The 18,410-nt window shown below is 34.9% G+C and overlaps 1 protein-coding gene across 1 annotated transcript; it reads left to right on the top strand.

Moving 5' to 3' along the window:
• The first annotated feature begins 6,249 nt into the window (after nt 1–6,249).
• LOC104890625 (hypothetical protein) lies at nt 6,250–10,961 on the top strand. The gene is made up of 3 exons (XM_010676179.4): nt 6,250–6,835; nt 7,228–7,396; nt 7,999–10,961. Exons 1-3 carry the CDS (start codon nt 6,722–6,724, stop codon nt 10,797–10,799), a joined length of 3,084 nt encoding a protein of 1,027 aa, XP_010674481.1. The 5' UTR covers nt 6,250–6,721; the 3' UTR covers nt 10,800–10,961.
• Nucleotides 10,962–18,410: the final 7,449 nt, after the last annotated feature.

Consider the following 18,410-nt stretch of genomic DNA (forward strand, 5'->3'; position numbering starts at 1 on the left):
CATTAAACATATTTTTTTTCTTACAAGACAGCACCTAAAATTTATTAAGTTACCTCTAGGTTCATGTAAGAAAGCCATGAACAACATAAAAGACAGTGTTATTTTAGCAGAAAGTACCTTTGATGCAAAAAATCCACAGGACGTAGAGGATCACAATGAGTACGCCGACAAAAGTTGGCACGGCTATCTTGAAAGCAGTACCTCCAAAAACAAGAACATCACCACCACCACCACCTCCTCCATTAGTTTCGGATTGCGAAACTGGTGATTCGCTTACGCTTAGAGACAGAGTGGAGTGCCGGCCAGAAGCAAGCACTATAGGAAATAGAAAGATGATGAGGAGGAGATAAACCAGTGCTCTAAAGGTAATTGAGCGATTAGCTTTGAATGATGACATTGTAACAGGAATTGATGAACAAAGGCAGGATTTTATTCGCAGAGAAGATGTAAAATGTGAAGTTGTTCTTCCGTATATATAGGATTTAGGAAATGGGAACTTGGAGGGAAATTTAATTGCCTGTGTCTTGACTTACAATTATAAATCAGTGTAGTATAGAATATACGTGGTCGTATTGTGGACCTGAACCTTTGGGTTGCACCAGGAAAGGTTCAGGTTCAGATTCAGGTTCACTTCATAAGTAGGCTATGGGTTTTTAAAAAGTCAAACGATATAAAAGATTTGAAATTTATCACTCCCATTGTCCAATTCTTACTTACGTATGTTACCTCTGTACTCTTTTAGTTCCATCATTTGCTTTTTCACATTTGTTGAGACGATTCTTTGAACGTTAATATTTCTTATTGGGTGTAAGTAAAAATTATAAAAATTTGATATTTGGAATTCTCGCATTGAGACGAATCTAACAAGGTCCCACTTGACTATATTTTTTCTTATATAATAATGCGAGGTAGCTTAATAAAGTTGGTTGATGGATAGTGTCACAAAAACAATGGTGCAACTAAAAAAGTATCGAGATAGTATAAATGTATAATATAGATTGTAGGCTTGTAGTTGTAGCTATCAGATGTGGAGGTCCATGTTATACTCTCTTATTAGGCAAATTGCAAACACCTCATTTTCTTCCAGCTCGTTTTGTTCTAGCTAAGAAAAGGGATAAATGGACCAATTGCGAATTTTCAGGTGCTCCTGGAGCACCAAGAATTTTGTGCTCTTAGTTCATTTTATCACATATTTTGTTCAAATCAACAATATGCGAAATGCAAAAACTATTTGTCATCAGGGAGGCTCTGATGGATTCGATCGAATCTTGTTGAAGTTATGATGTATAGTGCATTATCCAATTAATACATGTGAATGTCCCATATCAACTAAATAAGATAAATGAGTTCACTTTATAAGGCTAAGGAGTTATTCCCCTTATAGCCATATATTTTACGATGGAACCTTCTTTGATTTTGTAATGTTGTCCGACTCTGATTTAAGTTTTTTAGAGTCATTAATTTCTGGACGAATCCTAATTTATGTATAAAAATCAAGCCTTGGTCCCGTTCTTATATGTTAAGACTTTACATAACCATTTATTCTTTTACATACTCTAGTTTTTTGGACACGTGCGTTGTACTTCTTTAAATAAAGTAGTATTTCATTAATCGCTTTTTTATGTTCCTATTTACATTTTGAATAATTTCAATACACATATTTGGAAATCAATATTATTAATTACGTATTATCAATAAAAATTTAAAATTCCAACGCTACATATTAAGATGAATTAAATAAGAACCCTTATGAATATGTTTTTCCTTATATATTTTTGTGTATTCTTGCTCAAAATTTTGGCTATCTAAGAAAAACATTGCAAGTAGGAACATTAAATAGGAAAAAGACATGTTACATTTGCTAATTTTTTTTAATATTATTTTAAACAGATATTCAAACAAATTCCATAACACTTTGCACACTAAAATTCATTTTCATTTATAAATATCAAAGTCTCTATAGTGTTATTGGGAGGCTTGAGAGCAACTTTTTTTTTACACAAAATAGGGCATTATATTAGAAAATCAGTTTACTACATCATAAACAGAAACTAGCAAAAACCACCACTGATTTGAGCACATTACAACCAGCCAAGCAATTCTACTAACATACATCATCACCAGAACCCAAAAGGAAACCAACAGAGCAACTATGCCACAGGGTTGACCAGTTCGTGCATATACTCTTTCATTATGCATTGTGGTGGTGCAATATGAGTGATCTTGTTTGCATCCATTGCCATTCCAAATCTAGCTAAACCATGAGCAACCATATTTGCATCCCGTTTTGCATGAAGAAAGACAACTACCCAGTTCGATTTAAGAAGTTTAACAATATCACAGATGATAGCATTTGATTGATGATGCGGGTGATGTTCAGCTCTATCCATCATGATCTTAAGCGCCTGTGCGTCAGTTTCAACCTCAAGCCGGGAGATGTTGTGGTCTTTTGCAATCGAGACTCGAGAGCCCTTCTCTTATAGTCATTAGCTCCGCTGCAGCTGGGTTAATGGCACTAAATTTGATAGAAAATCCCATAAACCAAGAACCATCGGTCCTTCGTATCACCCCTCCACCACTAGCTTTATCATTTGCTTTCCACGAACCATCAGTAGTATTGAGCTTCAGGTAGCCATGAACAGGTGGTTTCCACGCTACAGGTTGGGTTGGTTTGCTAGTTATCTTGCTTTGATTCTGAAAAACATTGTTATTATGCATGTAATCGATGAAGAAATGGTTATAATGAGAGGCAGAGCTGGCCATAGCACCTTCAAACACCACCCTATTCCTGTTTTTCCAAATATGCCATAAAGCAACAACAAATAGTTCTAGCCAATGCAAATTTTGAGAGTGGTTGAATTGGATCCAATCATTCCAGTCGTCATTAAAAAAATGAAAAACATCAATTGCTTTAGCTAGATGGCAGTTTTGGAAGATCCTTTTCCACAATATACTAGCATGAAAACAGTTTCGGAACAGATGCAAATGAGACTCTGAATCCATAAGACAACATTGACAGGTTGCATCAAACCCATGAATTTTTTGGAGCAAATTAGAACCTGTTGGAAGAATTTCGTGAATAACATTCCAACAAAGCATTTTGTATTTAAAGGGAACATTTATTTTACACATTTTATATTGCACATATTATATTCAAGCTCATTTGAACAAAACATGTGACAAATGTGCTGTTTAGAAGCATATAATTCTACGTGTTCCATAAAACACCTAAAAATATGCAATATAATATAGTCAAATCGTGTAACATTGGATAATTTGTCAAAACATACCTTTTATATAAGATTTTTACAAGAAACAACTTTTATAATATTTCTAACAACTTACGGCCTTATATTTTTTTTAAGATAATCTTTATCCTATTTTCAGGTGTTAAACCGCTAGTTACTGGCATTGACCCACCAATTTTCAGGTTTTTATATACCATTTTTTTCAATCTAATGTCGCATGTACGCCATTTTTTTCTAACCGTTTTCCATCCATTTTCTTTCCAAAATAATGTAAAAGCTCGTTGTACGTATAGAGCACATGGGAATTTATCATTTATGTGGGTCTGCAACGGATGTCGATGGGTCAATGCCAAAAAAAGATAAGTTTGTTTCTTGCAAGAACTAAATTTTTAAGGTATGAAGTTACAAAAAATATTATAAAAAATTATTTAATGCAAAAAGTAATATATCTCTATTACATAAGGGAATGGGGGACATATGGTGTTCTCTTTTAAACTGACTATTTTGCCCCCCTTTCCCTTACTAAATTACAAAAATAATATCAATACCAAAATAGGGATTCAAAAAAAGCTACCGGATATTAAATTTCAACATCACTCCCAAATTACTTATGTTAGGAAACTTTACAAATCCGTTTCTAAATCACGTTCAAGAAATCCCGCAAATCACTAAACTTTACAAAAAAACTAAAAATTAACTTACAAACCAAAACTAATATAGTAAGGCGTAAATACATAAAAAAAACATTCACAAAATTTACTTACAAATCATTGTTCTCAAGAACTCACATATTTCACTTACAAATTATTCTTTACCTATACACGATGTGCATAAACATCTGTAAAAAACATAAAATTTTGACGGGGATATCACACATTTATCCATTGACGATTTGCAAACTTCCAAAAAGGTACATAATTCTTTTAATCTTCCAAGTTATTTCAAATTAGTTGAAAAAACAATAGCAATTGTTAGGTAGCGACTAATAGAAAAAAGGGAGAAGATAGCAATTAGTTAAAAAAGACTTAAATTCAACCCTTTATTTTCACATGAATTGAGAGAACAAGATAAAAGTAACAAATTTAGTTTTTTTTTTAAATTCCAATATTAAAAAAATTATGCTCATAACTTTTGCAAAAAAACCATTTTCACAAATAAATTTTGAAAAAAAAAAAACCAAAATCAAAGTTTTCGCGAATGGTTTTTGCAAAAATCAATTTTCAAAAAAAAATTAAATTAATTTGCTAAAACCATTTTTAGAAAAAAAATTACATTATTTTGCGAAAACAAATAGTGAAATTAAGCACCAAGACAACTGTAAAATTTTGAAATGGAAAAAAAGGGCTTTTATACAATTTAAATTTAATTCATTTTCATGTTAAATCAGAAAACAAGATAAAAGAAACGATTTTTGTTTTTTTTTAAAATTCCAATATCAAATTATGAATGAAAATTTACAATTTTATCTCAAATATAATTTTAAATATGAGACTGATGAAAATTTTAAATATAAGTTTGTGAAATCATAATTTAGACATTAGGCAAGGGGAAAAAAAACTGAAATTGATTCATACTTTTCAAATTAAATTTTGGAATGATAGAAAATCGACCCAAGAAAAAACTGAAGTTGAGTTACCTTTCTTTGTTAGAAAATCGACCCAAGAAAAAACTGAAGTTGGTTTGCTTCAAAAGTGGTCGATTCAGCTGATGGATTTTTGATGAATTAGCAGATCTACTACTTTGCTTAATACTTGAAAAGACTGATTTTCTTATTTTATAATGTATAGTTTGATGAACTAGGTTCCTTGATGATATGGTTTCTAGATTTGTAGTGAGAGGAGAGAGAAAATGAATAGCAAATGTGGTGGAATTATAATGATGTTGCCAAGTAGTGGAAAAGGTAGTGAAATATTTTTTTGTTGAAATTCTAGAAGGATGTGCCTACAGGCTACAACACGTCACTCAAAATTTTGGGTTTCGAATACAAGTGTGGATCAAAGTATAAATTAGCCAAATTATAATATGGGTTTTAAATACAAGTGTAGATCAAAGTATAAATTAGCCAAATTATAATATTGTTGGATTGGAAATTCAACGTAACAGATAATATGGACTCTTTTTTTTTTCAATAGATATAAGTTTAACTAAGGGAGTAATATTGTAATGCTACTTAAATGCAAATAGTTAATGACTGCAAAAGAAAGAACATAATGTAGAAGGAGTACTATTTGATTGTATTTCAAAGAATCTTATTCACAAAATAGAGGTGAACTTAAAATACTAACTTGCATTTTCTTTTTGTTTACTACTTAGCAATAACTGAACTTCTATACATCGCCCCACTTTACTAAAAATCGCCCAAAAAAAAACTAAAATTACATTTATAACCTTACTCCACCACCTTCACCTTCACCTCCATTAAAATCACCACCTCACTCCACCAACCACTCTCACTCCACCACTTCCTTCGTGGCATAAATCACCACCACCTTCGCAAGTCACATGGCACATAACCACCACCACCTTACCACCACCACTTCGCAGCGTCACGTCGCACCTAACCTCCTCCACCTTCGCGTAACCCAGATCTTCAAATTTTTTTATGGCGAACGTCCGGCTAGGACGTTCAAGCCATGGGGCGAACGTCCGGCCAGGATGTTCTAGCCGGACGTTCACCCCATGGCTAGAACGTCCTGGCCGGACGTTCGCCCCATGGCTTGAACGTCCTGGCCGGACGTTCGCCATACAAAAAATTCGAAGATCTGGGTTACACGGCTTCACGGCTACGGTGGAGGAGGTTAGATGATGGTGGTGGAGGTTTGGGTGACGCGGCTGCGGTGGTGGAGGTTAGGTCGCATGCAATGGGAAGGTAGGTGGTGGTGGGTGGTGTGGAAAAGAGGAGAGGGTGATATGACAGTAAGTTGGTGGTTGGTAGGGGTGGTGGGTGGTGGATGGTGTGGAAAAGTGAAAAGAATAAAATAGTATATAAAAATAAATTTGGGCGATTTTAAGTAATTTGTGGGCGATATTTAACAAACCTCAATAATAATTAGGCCTAAAAATAGTAAAAAATATATGTTAACAAAATTTTCCAATTATATAACGAAATTTCAAAATATGTGCTCAAAGTTACAACGGTAAATAAATTATGTATTCCACCACATGAAAAATCATGAACAAAATGAAGTAAAAGTAAAAATAAAACGGATGGCGAGACCAAAACCAAAGTCACAAAGAAGACAAAGTGACAAACCATCATCAAAAGGAGAAAAAAAAAAAAAAAAAAAAAAGACCAAAGAGAAAAAAAGTCCATTGTTATTACAAAAAGTTGGATCTCACGAAGTTGCAGATTGAAAATCAATAATCAAAATCTGTTGGGGGTTTCGAATTAATCGCAATTTTCTCTCTCCTCCTTCTTTGATTCATCTTCCCGCGTTTAGGCCAAAAATCTCATCTTTAACATAAAAAAAAGGATGTTAGAGAAGATTGGATTACCAACAAAACCCTCATTACGGGGTAATACTTGGGTTGTTGATGCTTCTCACTGTCAATCTTGTTCTTCTCAGTTCACTTTCCTCAATCGCAAGGTTCTTAATTTTCCTCAATTTTTTTCTGTTTTGAATTTTTCAAAAGTTTGTTTTTTTAGGTGATTATGATAGATTTTGTGATGTGGGTAATCGCCAAATTATAATATTTCTTGTTAAATTTGATGAAAATGGATATGCTAAGTTGAGAAATTTATGAAGTATGTTGAATTGTGTATTTTCTTGCTTAGGTTATTTTTAGTGAATCATAGTGTGAGCTTAGTTTTAGTATGATTAGTGATTATTATCATTCATTGTGATTTGTGAGTGATAAAGGGGTTTTTTTTTTATTGTCATTGATTTGGTGGGGTAGAAGTATATGGAAGTAGGAAGATGTTCGTGTTTCTGAAGAAGGGTATTGTGGATTTTTATTTTGTTTTTGTATTTTGTTTTAGCATCATTGTCGAAGATGTGGAGGAATCTTTTGCAACAGTTGCACTCTGAACAGAATGGTGTTGCGGGGACAAGGCGATTCTCCGGTTCGTATTTGTGAAGCTTGTATGAAACTAGAAGAGTCTGCTCGGTTTGAGCTGCGGCATGGACATAAGAATCGAGCTGGGAAAGGTATCAACTCTTATTTTACTTCATGTGCTTAATGGCTTGAATCTTCTTGCAGATGAAAGTCGATCTGGGTGAGACCTTGCTTTGTATTGATTGTGTTTGTTTCGCATTTGTTATTCAAATGTTGTGTCAAGACTGTCAACATACTTGCTTATGGCAGGTTCTGTTGGGGCGGAATGGCAGATGGTTAATTAGACTTTAGTAGACTTACCATTGTGATTGAGATGAGACACTTTACACAGTTTACAGTATATGGTACCTTAGTATACTTTACTAGTATTGTATGAATGCCTTTGTGCTCCTGCTAGAGCGGAAAAAGGATGGTTAGATTATTCATACAATCATGAAGAAGTCTTAAACAAAAGACAGTTGTGGTGAGTCATTTGTTTAGTCCGTGTTCCTTTGTAGTCCAAGGTTGAAACCTGGTCCATGAGAGACTCTACCAACGGACAGCATTGTTTAGGGTTGACTCAGTTGATTGTTGATTGTACAGTTTCTGGTTGGAAACACTTTGTACTGTTGTGTTTTCGGATTTTTTTTGGTTCTTTTGTTACATGGTGTTTTAAGATCTGTTTTATCAGCTAATGTTGATTTCGTCTCACCAGGGACCTCAAAAACTGCATCAAGGAGTGTGGATGAAGTTCTAAATGAGTTGATGAATGATGGGAAAGAATCTGCTCGTATGGGATCTGGGAAAGAAATTGCTAGCCAAGATGAAGATGTAGATCTGATAGGCGATCCCTCTAATAGCAGTAATAATGAGATGGATTGTTCTACTCCTGAAGAATTGCGCCAACAAGCTTTGGATGAAAAGAACAAATATAAAATCCTTAAGGGAGAAGGAAAATCGGCTGAAGCTCTTAAAGCCTTTAAGAGATCACGGGAACTTGAGCGACAAGCTGCTGCTCTGGAACTCCAATTGAGGAAGAATAGGAAAAAGGCTTTGGCTGAGACACAGAAAACCCAAGACACGTCTCCTGAATTAGGCATAAGAGATAAGCCTGTGAAAGTTAAAGAAAAGGATGATCTCACAGAAGAATTAAAAGAACTTGGATGGTCTGATTTGGATATCCATAGTGCTAGTAAAGCACCACCCCCGACAAGCTTGGAAGGTGAGCTTCTCAATTTAATCCAGGGTTCTGGTGACACTAGTCGCAGTAAAGTGTCTTCTGGTTTAGACAAGACTCAAGTAATTGCCATGAAAAAAAAGGCTCTCGCGCTTAAGCGTGATGGGAAACTTGCTGAAGCCAAGGAAGAACTAAAGAGAGCAAAAATTTTAGAGAAGCAACTTGAGGAACAAGAGTTTTTGGCTGATGCTGAGGAGTCTGATGATGAGATATCTGCTTTGATTCGTAGTTTAGATAATGATGAAAAACAGGATTTTTCTGCTGGGTTGGATCTGGATTCTGTATCTGACTTCAATGATATCTCGGCCTTTGCTGGTGATTTTGGTATTGATGGGAACTTTGAGATTACAGAGGATGATATGGATGATCCTGAAATGGCTGCTGCCTTGCAATCACTAGGCTGGACTGAGGAGCCTGATCAACTCGAAGATTTTGTATCCCAACCCGTTTCTGTTGATAGGGAAGCACTTTCAGATGAGATTCTTAAGTTGAAGAAAGAAGCTGTGAGCCAGAAACGATCCGGGAACATGGCAAAGGCAATGTCACTGCTAAAGAGGGCCAAAGCTCTTGAGAAAGATCTTGAAAGTTTTGATTCTGTCTACAGGGCTACACTTGATTCCAGTGCTGAAAAAGAATCCGAATTAGGTGGATTGCATTCTAGGACATCTAACATAATCCCAGACACAGACAGAAAATTGCCAAAAAAGAGTAGATTTATGATTCAGAAGGAGCTTTTGGCACTGAAAAAGAAAGCTCTTGCCTTAAGAAGGGAAGGGAAATTAGAGGAAGCTGATAATGAACTGAAGAAAGGAAAAGTCCTGGAGCAGCAACTTGAGGAGATGGATAATCCTGTCAGGATGGACACTCAGTTGAATGTTGGCAACGAAGTATTAGAGCCAGTTTCGGAGCACCTTGATTTGTCTTCTTCTCTTGCTCCTAAGGATGAAGAAAGTGATGTGACAGATCAAGATTTGCATGATCCGGCATATCTTTCACTTCTCAAGACCTTGGGCTGGCAGGATGAAGACAGTGTTAGTGTGATGCACCCTGCTGAGGTGTCTAATAGAAAGGCCGAGGTCACTGTGGAAAATAGAAACACTGCTCCTGCTGGGCGTACGGTTGAGAAACGGAGAAGAAGTAAAGCGGAGATCCAGAGGGAACTATTAGGCTTGAAAAGGAAGGCTCTGGCCTTCAGACGTCAAGGACAAGAGGCTGAGGCTGAAGAAGTGCTTGAAACTGCTAAGATATTGGAGGAAGAGCTGGCTGAAATGGAAGCACCAAAAGTAGAAATACAAGAGCGCAAGGCTGAGGATGAAGCTGCAATACAAGGAAATCTACCTGAAAACACTGAGACTAGGGAAAGTGGAACTCACCAAACACCTCTCAAAAGACCAGCTAAAGTTAACGATACCTCAGAGAAACGTCAAGTGGTGCAGCCAGCCATACAGGGAGCTGACCTTTCCCCAAGTGTTTCTCCAGATAACCAAAAGAGTGCAGCTATACAGGGAGCTAACCTTTCCCCAAGTGTTTCTCCTGATAACCAAAAAAGTCCAGTCCAACAAGAGATTCTTTCTCATAAAAGGAAAGCGCTTGCATTAAAAAAACAGGGTAAATTGGCTGAAGCCAAAGAGGAACTTAGGAAAGCGAAGCTGTTGGAAAGAAATTTGGAAGACGATAAGCCCCAGAACCCCACGGGTCCCATACCCACGGAAGTATCTTCAAGAGAGGAACGTAGCTCATCTATTTCCGCCTTACCTGAGGAGCGGGACCCTCCCAATGTGGCCCCGAAACCAATGTCGAGCAATGAGCGTTTAAAATTGCAGCGAGAGTGCCTGAATCACAAAAGGAATGCTCTGAAGCTCCGTAGAGAAGGTAGGACTGAAGAAGCAGATGCTGAACTTGAAATAGCCAAGAAACTTGAAGCACAGCTCGAGGAGGTTAGTCCTGCTAATCCTACCGTACCCTCGTCAAATGGAGGACCCGTTGAAGATGCTATTGTTGAGGATCTTTTTGACCCTCAACTCTTATCGGCTCTTAATGCAATTGGTCTACAAGATGCTCACATTGTTTCACATACCCCAGTGAAAGCAGAGCTGCAGACATCAAGCTCCATTAGGAATGAGAGTTCCAATCAAGAGAGAATTCAGCTGGAAGCACAAATTAAGGCTGAAAAAGTGAAGGCCCTGAACCTGAAACGCAGTGGAAAGCAAGCAGAGGCGCTGGATGCTCTTCGCCGGGCCAAACAAATAGAAAAGAAGCTCAATTTACTGCCTTCATAACTCATAATAGAGATCCATTTTTGTGTTGAATTTCAGTATATTCTTGAGGATCAAAGGCAGAAAATTTGGTATAAATTTACAGGAATTTGCCAATTCTGCTTTAATTGGCTGAGGATCAATGTAAAACTAATTAACTTTTATTCAACCAAGCTATTCTGTGAATATTATAGATACCTTTAGAATTTAAATGTTTGTGCAACTTATCCTAAACACATAGTCCTGATATCCTATGGAGGCTTGTGTTGTCTTGTGTGTATTCTTTATTATCTTCTTCCTTAAAAAACACTTAATTACGTGAGATTCGATTTAATGTGTATATACAAATAATTTTTTCTTTTTCCTTACATAATCAACTTATCTTTCCATCTTGGCTTTATGAGCTGCTTCGCTTTCTTATTGCCATTGCTATTGCCATTGCCATTGCCATTTCCCTTTGAGTTCGGATTCTCGTGTGGCTGACTCGACGAGTCCAATTTGTGCTTGATTTTAGCTCTCCTGAACCGTTTCTCACCGTGTATGAACTTGTAGTGTGAGCTCAGCATTCTGACTCGTCGATTTTGCAGCATGAAAAGCCTTTGATTCAGAAAGTTCAACATCATCTAAACGAGTACCTATGTTCCAACCTTTGGTGGTAGCACCAAAACATATCTTTTCCGTTAGGTTGTTGATCCACGCAACTTACGTAACATCATTCTCTCCTTTCTCGTCCTCTTTATTCATTCAGGTTTCATGAATATGTTTCTTGTTTCTTGGACATTAATAATTTAATATGAACACAATAGAAAATTATGACTTTACTCTCTTCAATATACTACACTACTGCTTAAACTTTTTCTTTAAAATAATTATTATTGAGTTAATCTTTCTATTAGTGAATTAGTATTGAAAAAAGTCATAATTAGCTCATAAATTTGCTATATACCACAATCCTTGATTGTTTACTTCATTTCATATTCCATGGCATCCCAAAAACACATACTTATTTGACAATTATCATGTTTAATTACGTATTTGTAAAATATATAAGAAAACTGATCTACAGGTCCTGTTTAGATTTAATGAGGATTTGAGGTAGATATTGGTACTTTGACTCTAATAATGGAATTGGAGTGCATAATTTCTATTACATAAGAGAAGGAGGAGGAAGATGATGTTCTCCCTTCGGAAATTCTAGAGCGCGCTACATAGGATTCATAGATTTAAATACATATAACGAGCCTTGGCTAAGCGAAAATTAGAGTTTCGTGTTGAATGAACAACTTAAATTATTATATTATGTAATTTGTATATAACTTTTGCGACGTAATTCGGAATATAATAATTTTTGTACTATTCGATGGTGCTCGAAATATGCTTCTAAAATCTATATCACGTTAAGTTTTGAATAAACAACCTAATTATTATATTACGTAAATTGAATATAACTTTTGCTACCTAATTCAAAACATTATCATTTTCTACAATTGGAGACTGCTTGAAATATGCTTCAAAATGAGAACCATCTACAATACAGTTTTACAACTCATGAAAATATAAGACATTTTTTAGTCTTTCTTTTTCATAAATATAATAATAATTAAGCTATAAGTATAGTGTACAACATGTGATTATAGCATTTTACAATCGGTGAAATTTACAGAATTGGACATATTATCTCAAATCCTCAATCTTAATTGCTCCACTAAACCAAAACAATTTAGTATTGCAACAAAAAATTTTAAGTAAAATTTATTATTACATCAAAAACTAAAATATATAGCGATAAGGTTACATATATGTATTAGAATTTTGATATATATACTATGTCTACCTAAATACATTATCATCACCTATCATCCTCCTTGATATATAGACCGAGCTTCTCCAATGGGCTCCTGGACATTGTAGCGCGGGATGTGCGATGAACCACCATATTAGAGGTCCCAATTAGAGCTTCAAGATCTCGCATAACTTGGAAATTATCAACTAAATCGACAGATTATTCCATCTTATCAAGAGTCATCCGAGCTGCCTCCCTTTGTTGTTGCCTTTCCCTTTGTTGTTGTTGCCTTTAGCGTTGTTGTTGCCTTTCCCTTTGTTGTTGTTGTCGCCTTTCCCTTTGTTGTTGCCTTTTGAGTTCTAATTGTGTGGCAAACTTGATTCTAGTTTTCACTTGATGTTACTTTACCTGTAGTTTCTCCTTCTCTTTCTGGCAGATTGTTGCATCAGTTACACCATCGTCCATGTCGAATAGTGTATGGTTTTGGGCCTTACGGATGATGTGAGCATACCGATTAATCTTTAAAGTGCGCGAATCCATTAATGGCGAGACTTGAACATCATCTACTATAATTCCCGAACCTTTGCTAGTAGCACTAGCACCGAGAGAGCCCATAATATGTGACTTTTTACCGCAAACACTTGCTAAGCCATGTGCTTGAGCTTTATCATCTACAGACTTCAAACTTTCATTAGAATCTTGACCATAACTACCTTTTTATGGACTCGACAAGATATAGATCGAGTAGAATAATCTGAGCTTGATGTTGCACCTTTGTATCTTATCTGAATTGATGACAAGTCTACGGAGTTTCTTTCTTCTTTATCATATTTACACTTGCCATAACAACTCATCTTCGTCTTCGTCTTCGATTCCATTCTTGCTTTAACAGGCTCCCAAAGACCGTCAAACACCATCATGACTTCTTTCGCGGCAATGTTCAAGCTATGCTAAATGTTGAGTTGATGCAGACGGACAAAGATCAGATTTAATACCCAAAGCAAGCCACACACAAGTAACTAAGTTTCATCACTAAATGATATATATTAGGGGTGCTTATTGAGCGAGCCGAGCCCGAATAGTACTGGGCTCGGCTCGAGCTCGTTTGACTTTTCATGGGCTCGGCTCGGCTCGTGAGCTCGCCAAGCTTGGGGGAGCTGAGCTCCGCTCGAGCTCGTGATTAGAATTTGCAGCTTGAGCTCGACTCGTGAGCTCGTTAGGCTCGACTCGTGAGCTCATTTAGGCTCGACTAATGAGCTCAGCTCTTTCGCGGCAATGCTCGAAGTAGGTGATCTTGTTCACTCACCTAGCATATGCTTTTATAAGTTGATTTCCCTTAGCATTGCATGTGGGACTTCATGGTTTGTTAAAGAAAAACAAACTCACTATCCCCATGCTTTATAACTTGGTTTCCCTCTTAGTATACTAAGATTTCAATATGAGACTTCATGTTTTGTTCAAGATAAAGAAACTCATTCTACATATAATTATATAACTTGGAATCCCTCTTAGCATTGCTAAAATTTCAATGTGGGACTCTATGTTTTGTTAAAGTAAAAAAAAACTCATTATACCCTTATTTTGTTTACATATGCTTTTATAACTTGGACTCCATGTTTTGCTAAAGAAAAAAATTATCAAATATTTTAAGTACTAAATAATCAAATATTTAAAAATATAAAGTATAGTTTTTGTTTTCCAAACAAGGAGATACAAAATTAAACTTTAAGTTAAAGTAAGGAGTAGTAGCTATTTATAAAAGATAAGGTTGATCCTTGTTTTCTTAACCAATGTGGACTTTAGTGCCTAGTGGAGTAGAGGTGAGTTGGATCACAAATTAAAATTATAATTTCTAATCTAAATTAAAATATAAATTTGTAATTAAATTTTTTTAATGTAAAATATTTTTTTAATATAATTTTTTTTAGTATAAAATAATAATCGAGCTGTTCACGTGCTTTACGAGCCGAGCTTTGCCTAGCTCGGCTCAGCTCGTTTAAGTCTCTAGCCGAGCCCGAGTTCGAGCCGAGCTTTGACCGAGCCAAGCCCGAGCTGCTCGCGAGCTTGTCAAGCTCATTATCACCCCTAATATATATAATGTGGTCTTATCCTAATAATCACTTGATAATAGGTACATAAGCCCATCAGACTTATCTGATAACCATCTCTAATTGCTCAAGCTGGATAATTCATATTTGAGTTTCCTTTTTACATTTTTCTCACATGTGACCCCATTTATTTTTTACACGTGAAAGACTCTGACATCCTTCTATATCAAGTTTAATTAAGGTTCCCTCTTAAGGGAATATATATAGTTTGTTACAAGATATCTTATGTCTCTTACAAGACAAACTCGTCAGTCAAATCAACTCATTATGTCTATTTTTTTAATTCAAAATTCATAAAGTAGAAAAGTCACTTGCAACTTTTGTTAGTTTTTTACATTGGTTAATTATTAATTTATTATATCTAACTTCATCTAGCTTTTAATCTTCACTTTGCAAATGTGTCTAATTACAATTATAATATGGATGAAATATAATAGAATAACAAGTTTTGAGATTAATATACGCATCGTGTCCATATAAGACTAGTAATTAGGAATGGAGGGACATAGCGGTATCCATTATGTTAATCTTCGTTTTTTTTTTTTTGCTGTTTTAAACGATTGATCTGTTAAATATATGCGCGGTAAGTTATTGATTGAGTTTAAGAAAAACGTTTTTTTATCCTCTCTAAAATCAAGTAGGTTTAAAATAATAGAGATGTAAGAGCAAATGTCATGGGAAAATAAAAGAATAAAATCAAATTGTTTGCCTAAGGATGATATTGTGACACTTGTTTGTTTTTTTTATTTAGACAACTTCTTTATATCTCTAATATTTTTTCTCAGTGGATTACAAAATAATAACATGTTCTAGTGCTATAAGTGTATATACACATCCTCAACCAATTTTCACTAGCCGTATATGCACGTAATGTTTGCAAAAGCAAATAAAATTTATTATTATTATTATTATTATTATTATAGGCGTTCGACGTCTTTAATTTTCAATCCATTCCTTTTTTTGGTTGCATATCTTGTTTTTTTTACCGCAAACACTTGCTACGCCATGTGCTTGAGCTTGATCATCTTGACCATAACTACTCCGTTGGACCTTTTTATGGACTTGACAAGATATAGATCGTAGAATAATCTGAGCTTGATGTTGCACCTTTGTATCTTATCTGAAATGATGACAAGTCTACGGAGTTTCTTTCTTCTTTATCATATTTACGCTTGCCATAACAACTCGTCTTCGTCTTCGGGTCCATTCTTGCTTTAACAGGCTCCCAAAGACCATCAAACACTGTGATGAGTTCTTTCGCGGCAAGTTTATCAACCTTATTGTATGACGATACTGCCTTAGAAAATATTAGCCTCACGTCAGCTTCAAAGTCTATAGCATGTACGTATTTCTCCCGCATCAGTTTCTTCTTTATTGTCCCGAAATCAATACAGTTTTTTAATTAACAGGAAACTCAAATCATGATTCATAAGCTTTTCAAGAATGTTATAACAATTTAATATCGTAGCTCCCTCCATCATCTTTAACCCCTTTCTTTCATGACCTTCTAACACTATCTCGATATTACGCTTGCATCCTATAGTAGTTATGCCAATCATGGTCTTCATCGTCGCACGGTTACGGTTTACTTGTTTAGTACCTACTAGTGTTGATTCGAGCTCCTGCTTCTTCTCGTGGATATGAGTGTTTTCACTCTCATCAGCTGTCTTCTTGACTTCAACTAGTTGTGAATCTTTATTCACAGGCTTCTTTCCAAACATCTTTAACCTCAACTTTGTTAGCTTAGTTACCTTCCCCATCACTTTCGTCTTTGATGATTTTGAAACTATTGAACCAAAATCTTCTAGAATTGTTGGACGTAAGGTAGAAATAATTTGTGGGAGAGAGTTGCAGAGAAGATCTAATGATATGTATACTTGTATGGTTGATATGTATGAGGATATAATTACCATTCTCTTATATGTGTTAAACAACTCTATATGTATAGTAGATATGTATGAGAAATAATTACCACTCTCATATACCTATTCGGTTATTAGACGTGTTACACAAGTCTATAATTACTTTTTGATGCAATAATACTTATTATTTATAATTAATAATAATAATTTTTCTGTGTAATCTATCTAATATGTCATTTCTTCCTGTTTTTAGTTGACCTGTTTTTTATTCACGTTTGCGAATATAATAATTTATAGGGGAATAATTTTTGTCGTTTATATCTTACTATCAGTAATCATCCTTAAGCAAATTTTCTAAATTAAAATTGAATATTTTGAAAACATATAGTGATAAAAATTATAACAAGGTTCTATTTGACTATATATATGTTTTTTCTTAATTATGAATCACAAAAGTTAGTCAAAGTAAATACGATTGTTTGGAAGTTGGTTATGAATGATGGTAATATATTTGTCAAAAAAAATTAATGTACATTCCCTTAGTGTTCATTTGGTATACATGGGAATTTAATTCCTGTAGTACGTTTCCATTCTAGGAAATTACTTCATCTATGTAATTTATAGGAAATGGTCTAAATTTGTTTGGTTGACATCAAGGAATTTGCAATTCATGTGGAAATTCTAATTGACTAAGGGGAAGTGGGTAATTAAATTCCCACATTTTGTGGGAATTTAATTTCCCAAGGAATCTCCATTGCACCCAATTTTTAAAAATTCTTGTCAACTAAACTTTTCAAATGAGAAATTCATGTGAATTTTCATCGCATACATAAATTCTTGTCAATCAAAAGAGCACTACTACTAATTCATCTCAAAGTGTCCATTTTTCTTCTTAAAATTCTCATTCCCACCTAATACCACTCCCCGAAGTGGTAGTGGGTGATAATGAAAATCCATGAATAAACACAAGTTTGAGGGTGAAATTGCTTCCCATGCATAAAAAAACACAAGTTTGTGGGTAAGAGATTGCATGTTCTTATGTCTATAGAGATTTTAAGGGTGTTTTCTATTAAATTACTTTTGAAATTCATTATTCTTACCACCATTTATATATCTATCTAAAACCAAAAGTTTGAGGGTGAAATTGCTTCCCATGCAGAAAAAAACACAAGTTTGTGGGTGAGAGATTGCATGTCCTTATGTCTATAGAGATTTTAAGGGTGTTTTCTGTTAAATTACTTTTGAATTTCATTCCTCTTACCACCATTTATATATCTATCTAAAACCCAAGGTAAAGAATTGTAATACTGATACATATACCCCCCTCCCTCCTAAACAAAAGACACAAAGTAAACAACAAAAATGGGTGTGGAAACTTGAATTATAACCTCTCATTTGAAATACAAAGATTCTAACCATCTAATCTAAAATCTTATCTTGGTCATTGTGGAAAAAAAATAGAAGTATTTAAAAACAAGATAACATACACCCCACGGTCAAAATTATTAAAATCGCGATTCAAATCTTAAAATCTTACGATTTTACGATTCAAAATATGATAGACGATTCGATTCGCGATTCTAGACGATTCTATACATTTCTGTTGACTAGCGAAAACCTCACAAGTTTAAATCATGTTAACAAAGAAAATAAGAGATATATATTGTTAGTTATTGCCAATATAGTGGGTAAACAACTATTTTTTCCAATTTTTAGGTCTTTTAACTTATCATTTTAGCATATTCAATGGAGATTGAGTGCAATATCTTGATTATACATGTTTGTAGAATCTTACGATTCTACGATTCGATTTTACGATTCGATTCTAAAGGTTGTTTTCAATTCAAACTAGATACTCGATTTTAACAACATTGCCCACAGT

The sequence above is a fragment of the Beta vulgaris genome, chromosome 4, assembly GCF_026745355.1.
Source record: "Beta vulgaris subsp. vulgaris cultivar EL10 chromosome 4, EL10.2, whole genome shotgun sequence".
Lineage (NCBI taxonomy): Eukaryota > Viridiplantae > Streptophyta > Magnoliopsida > Caryophyllales > Amaranthaceae > Beta > Beta vulgaris.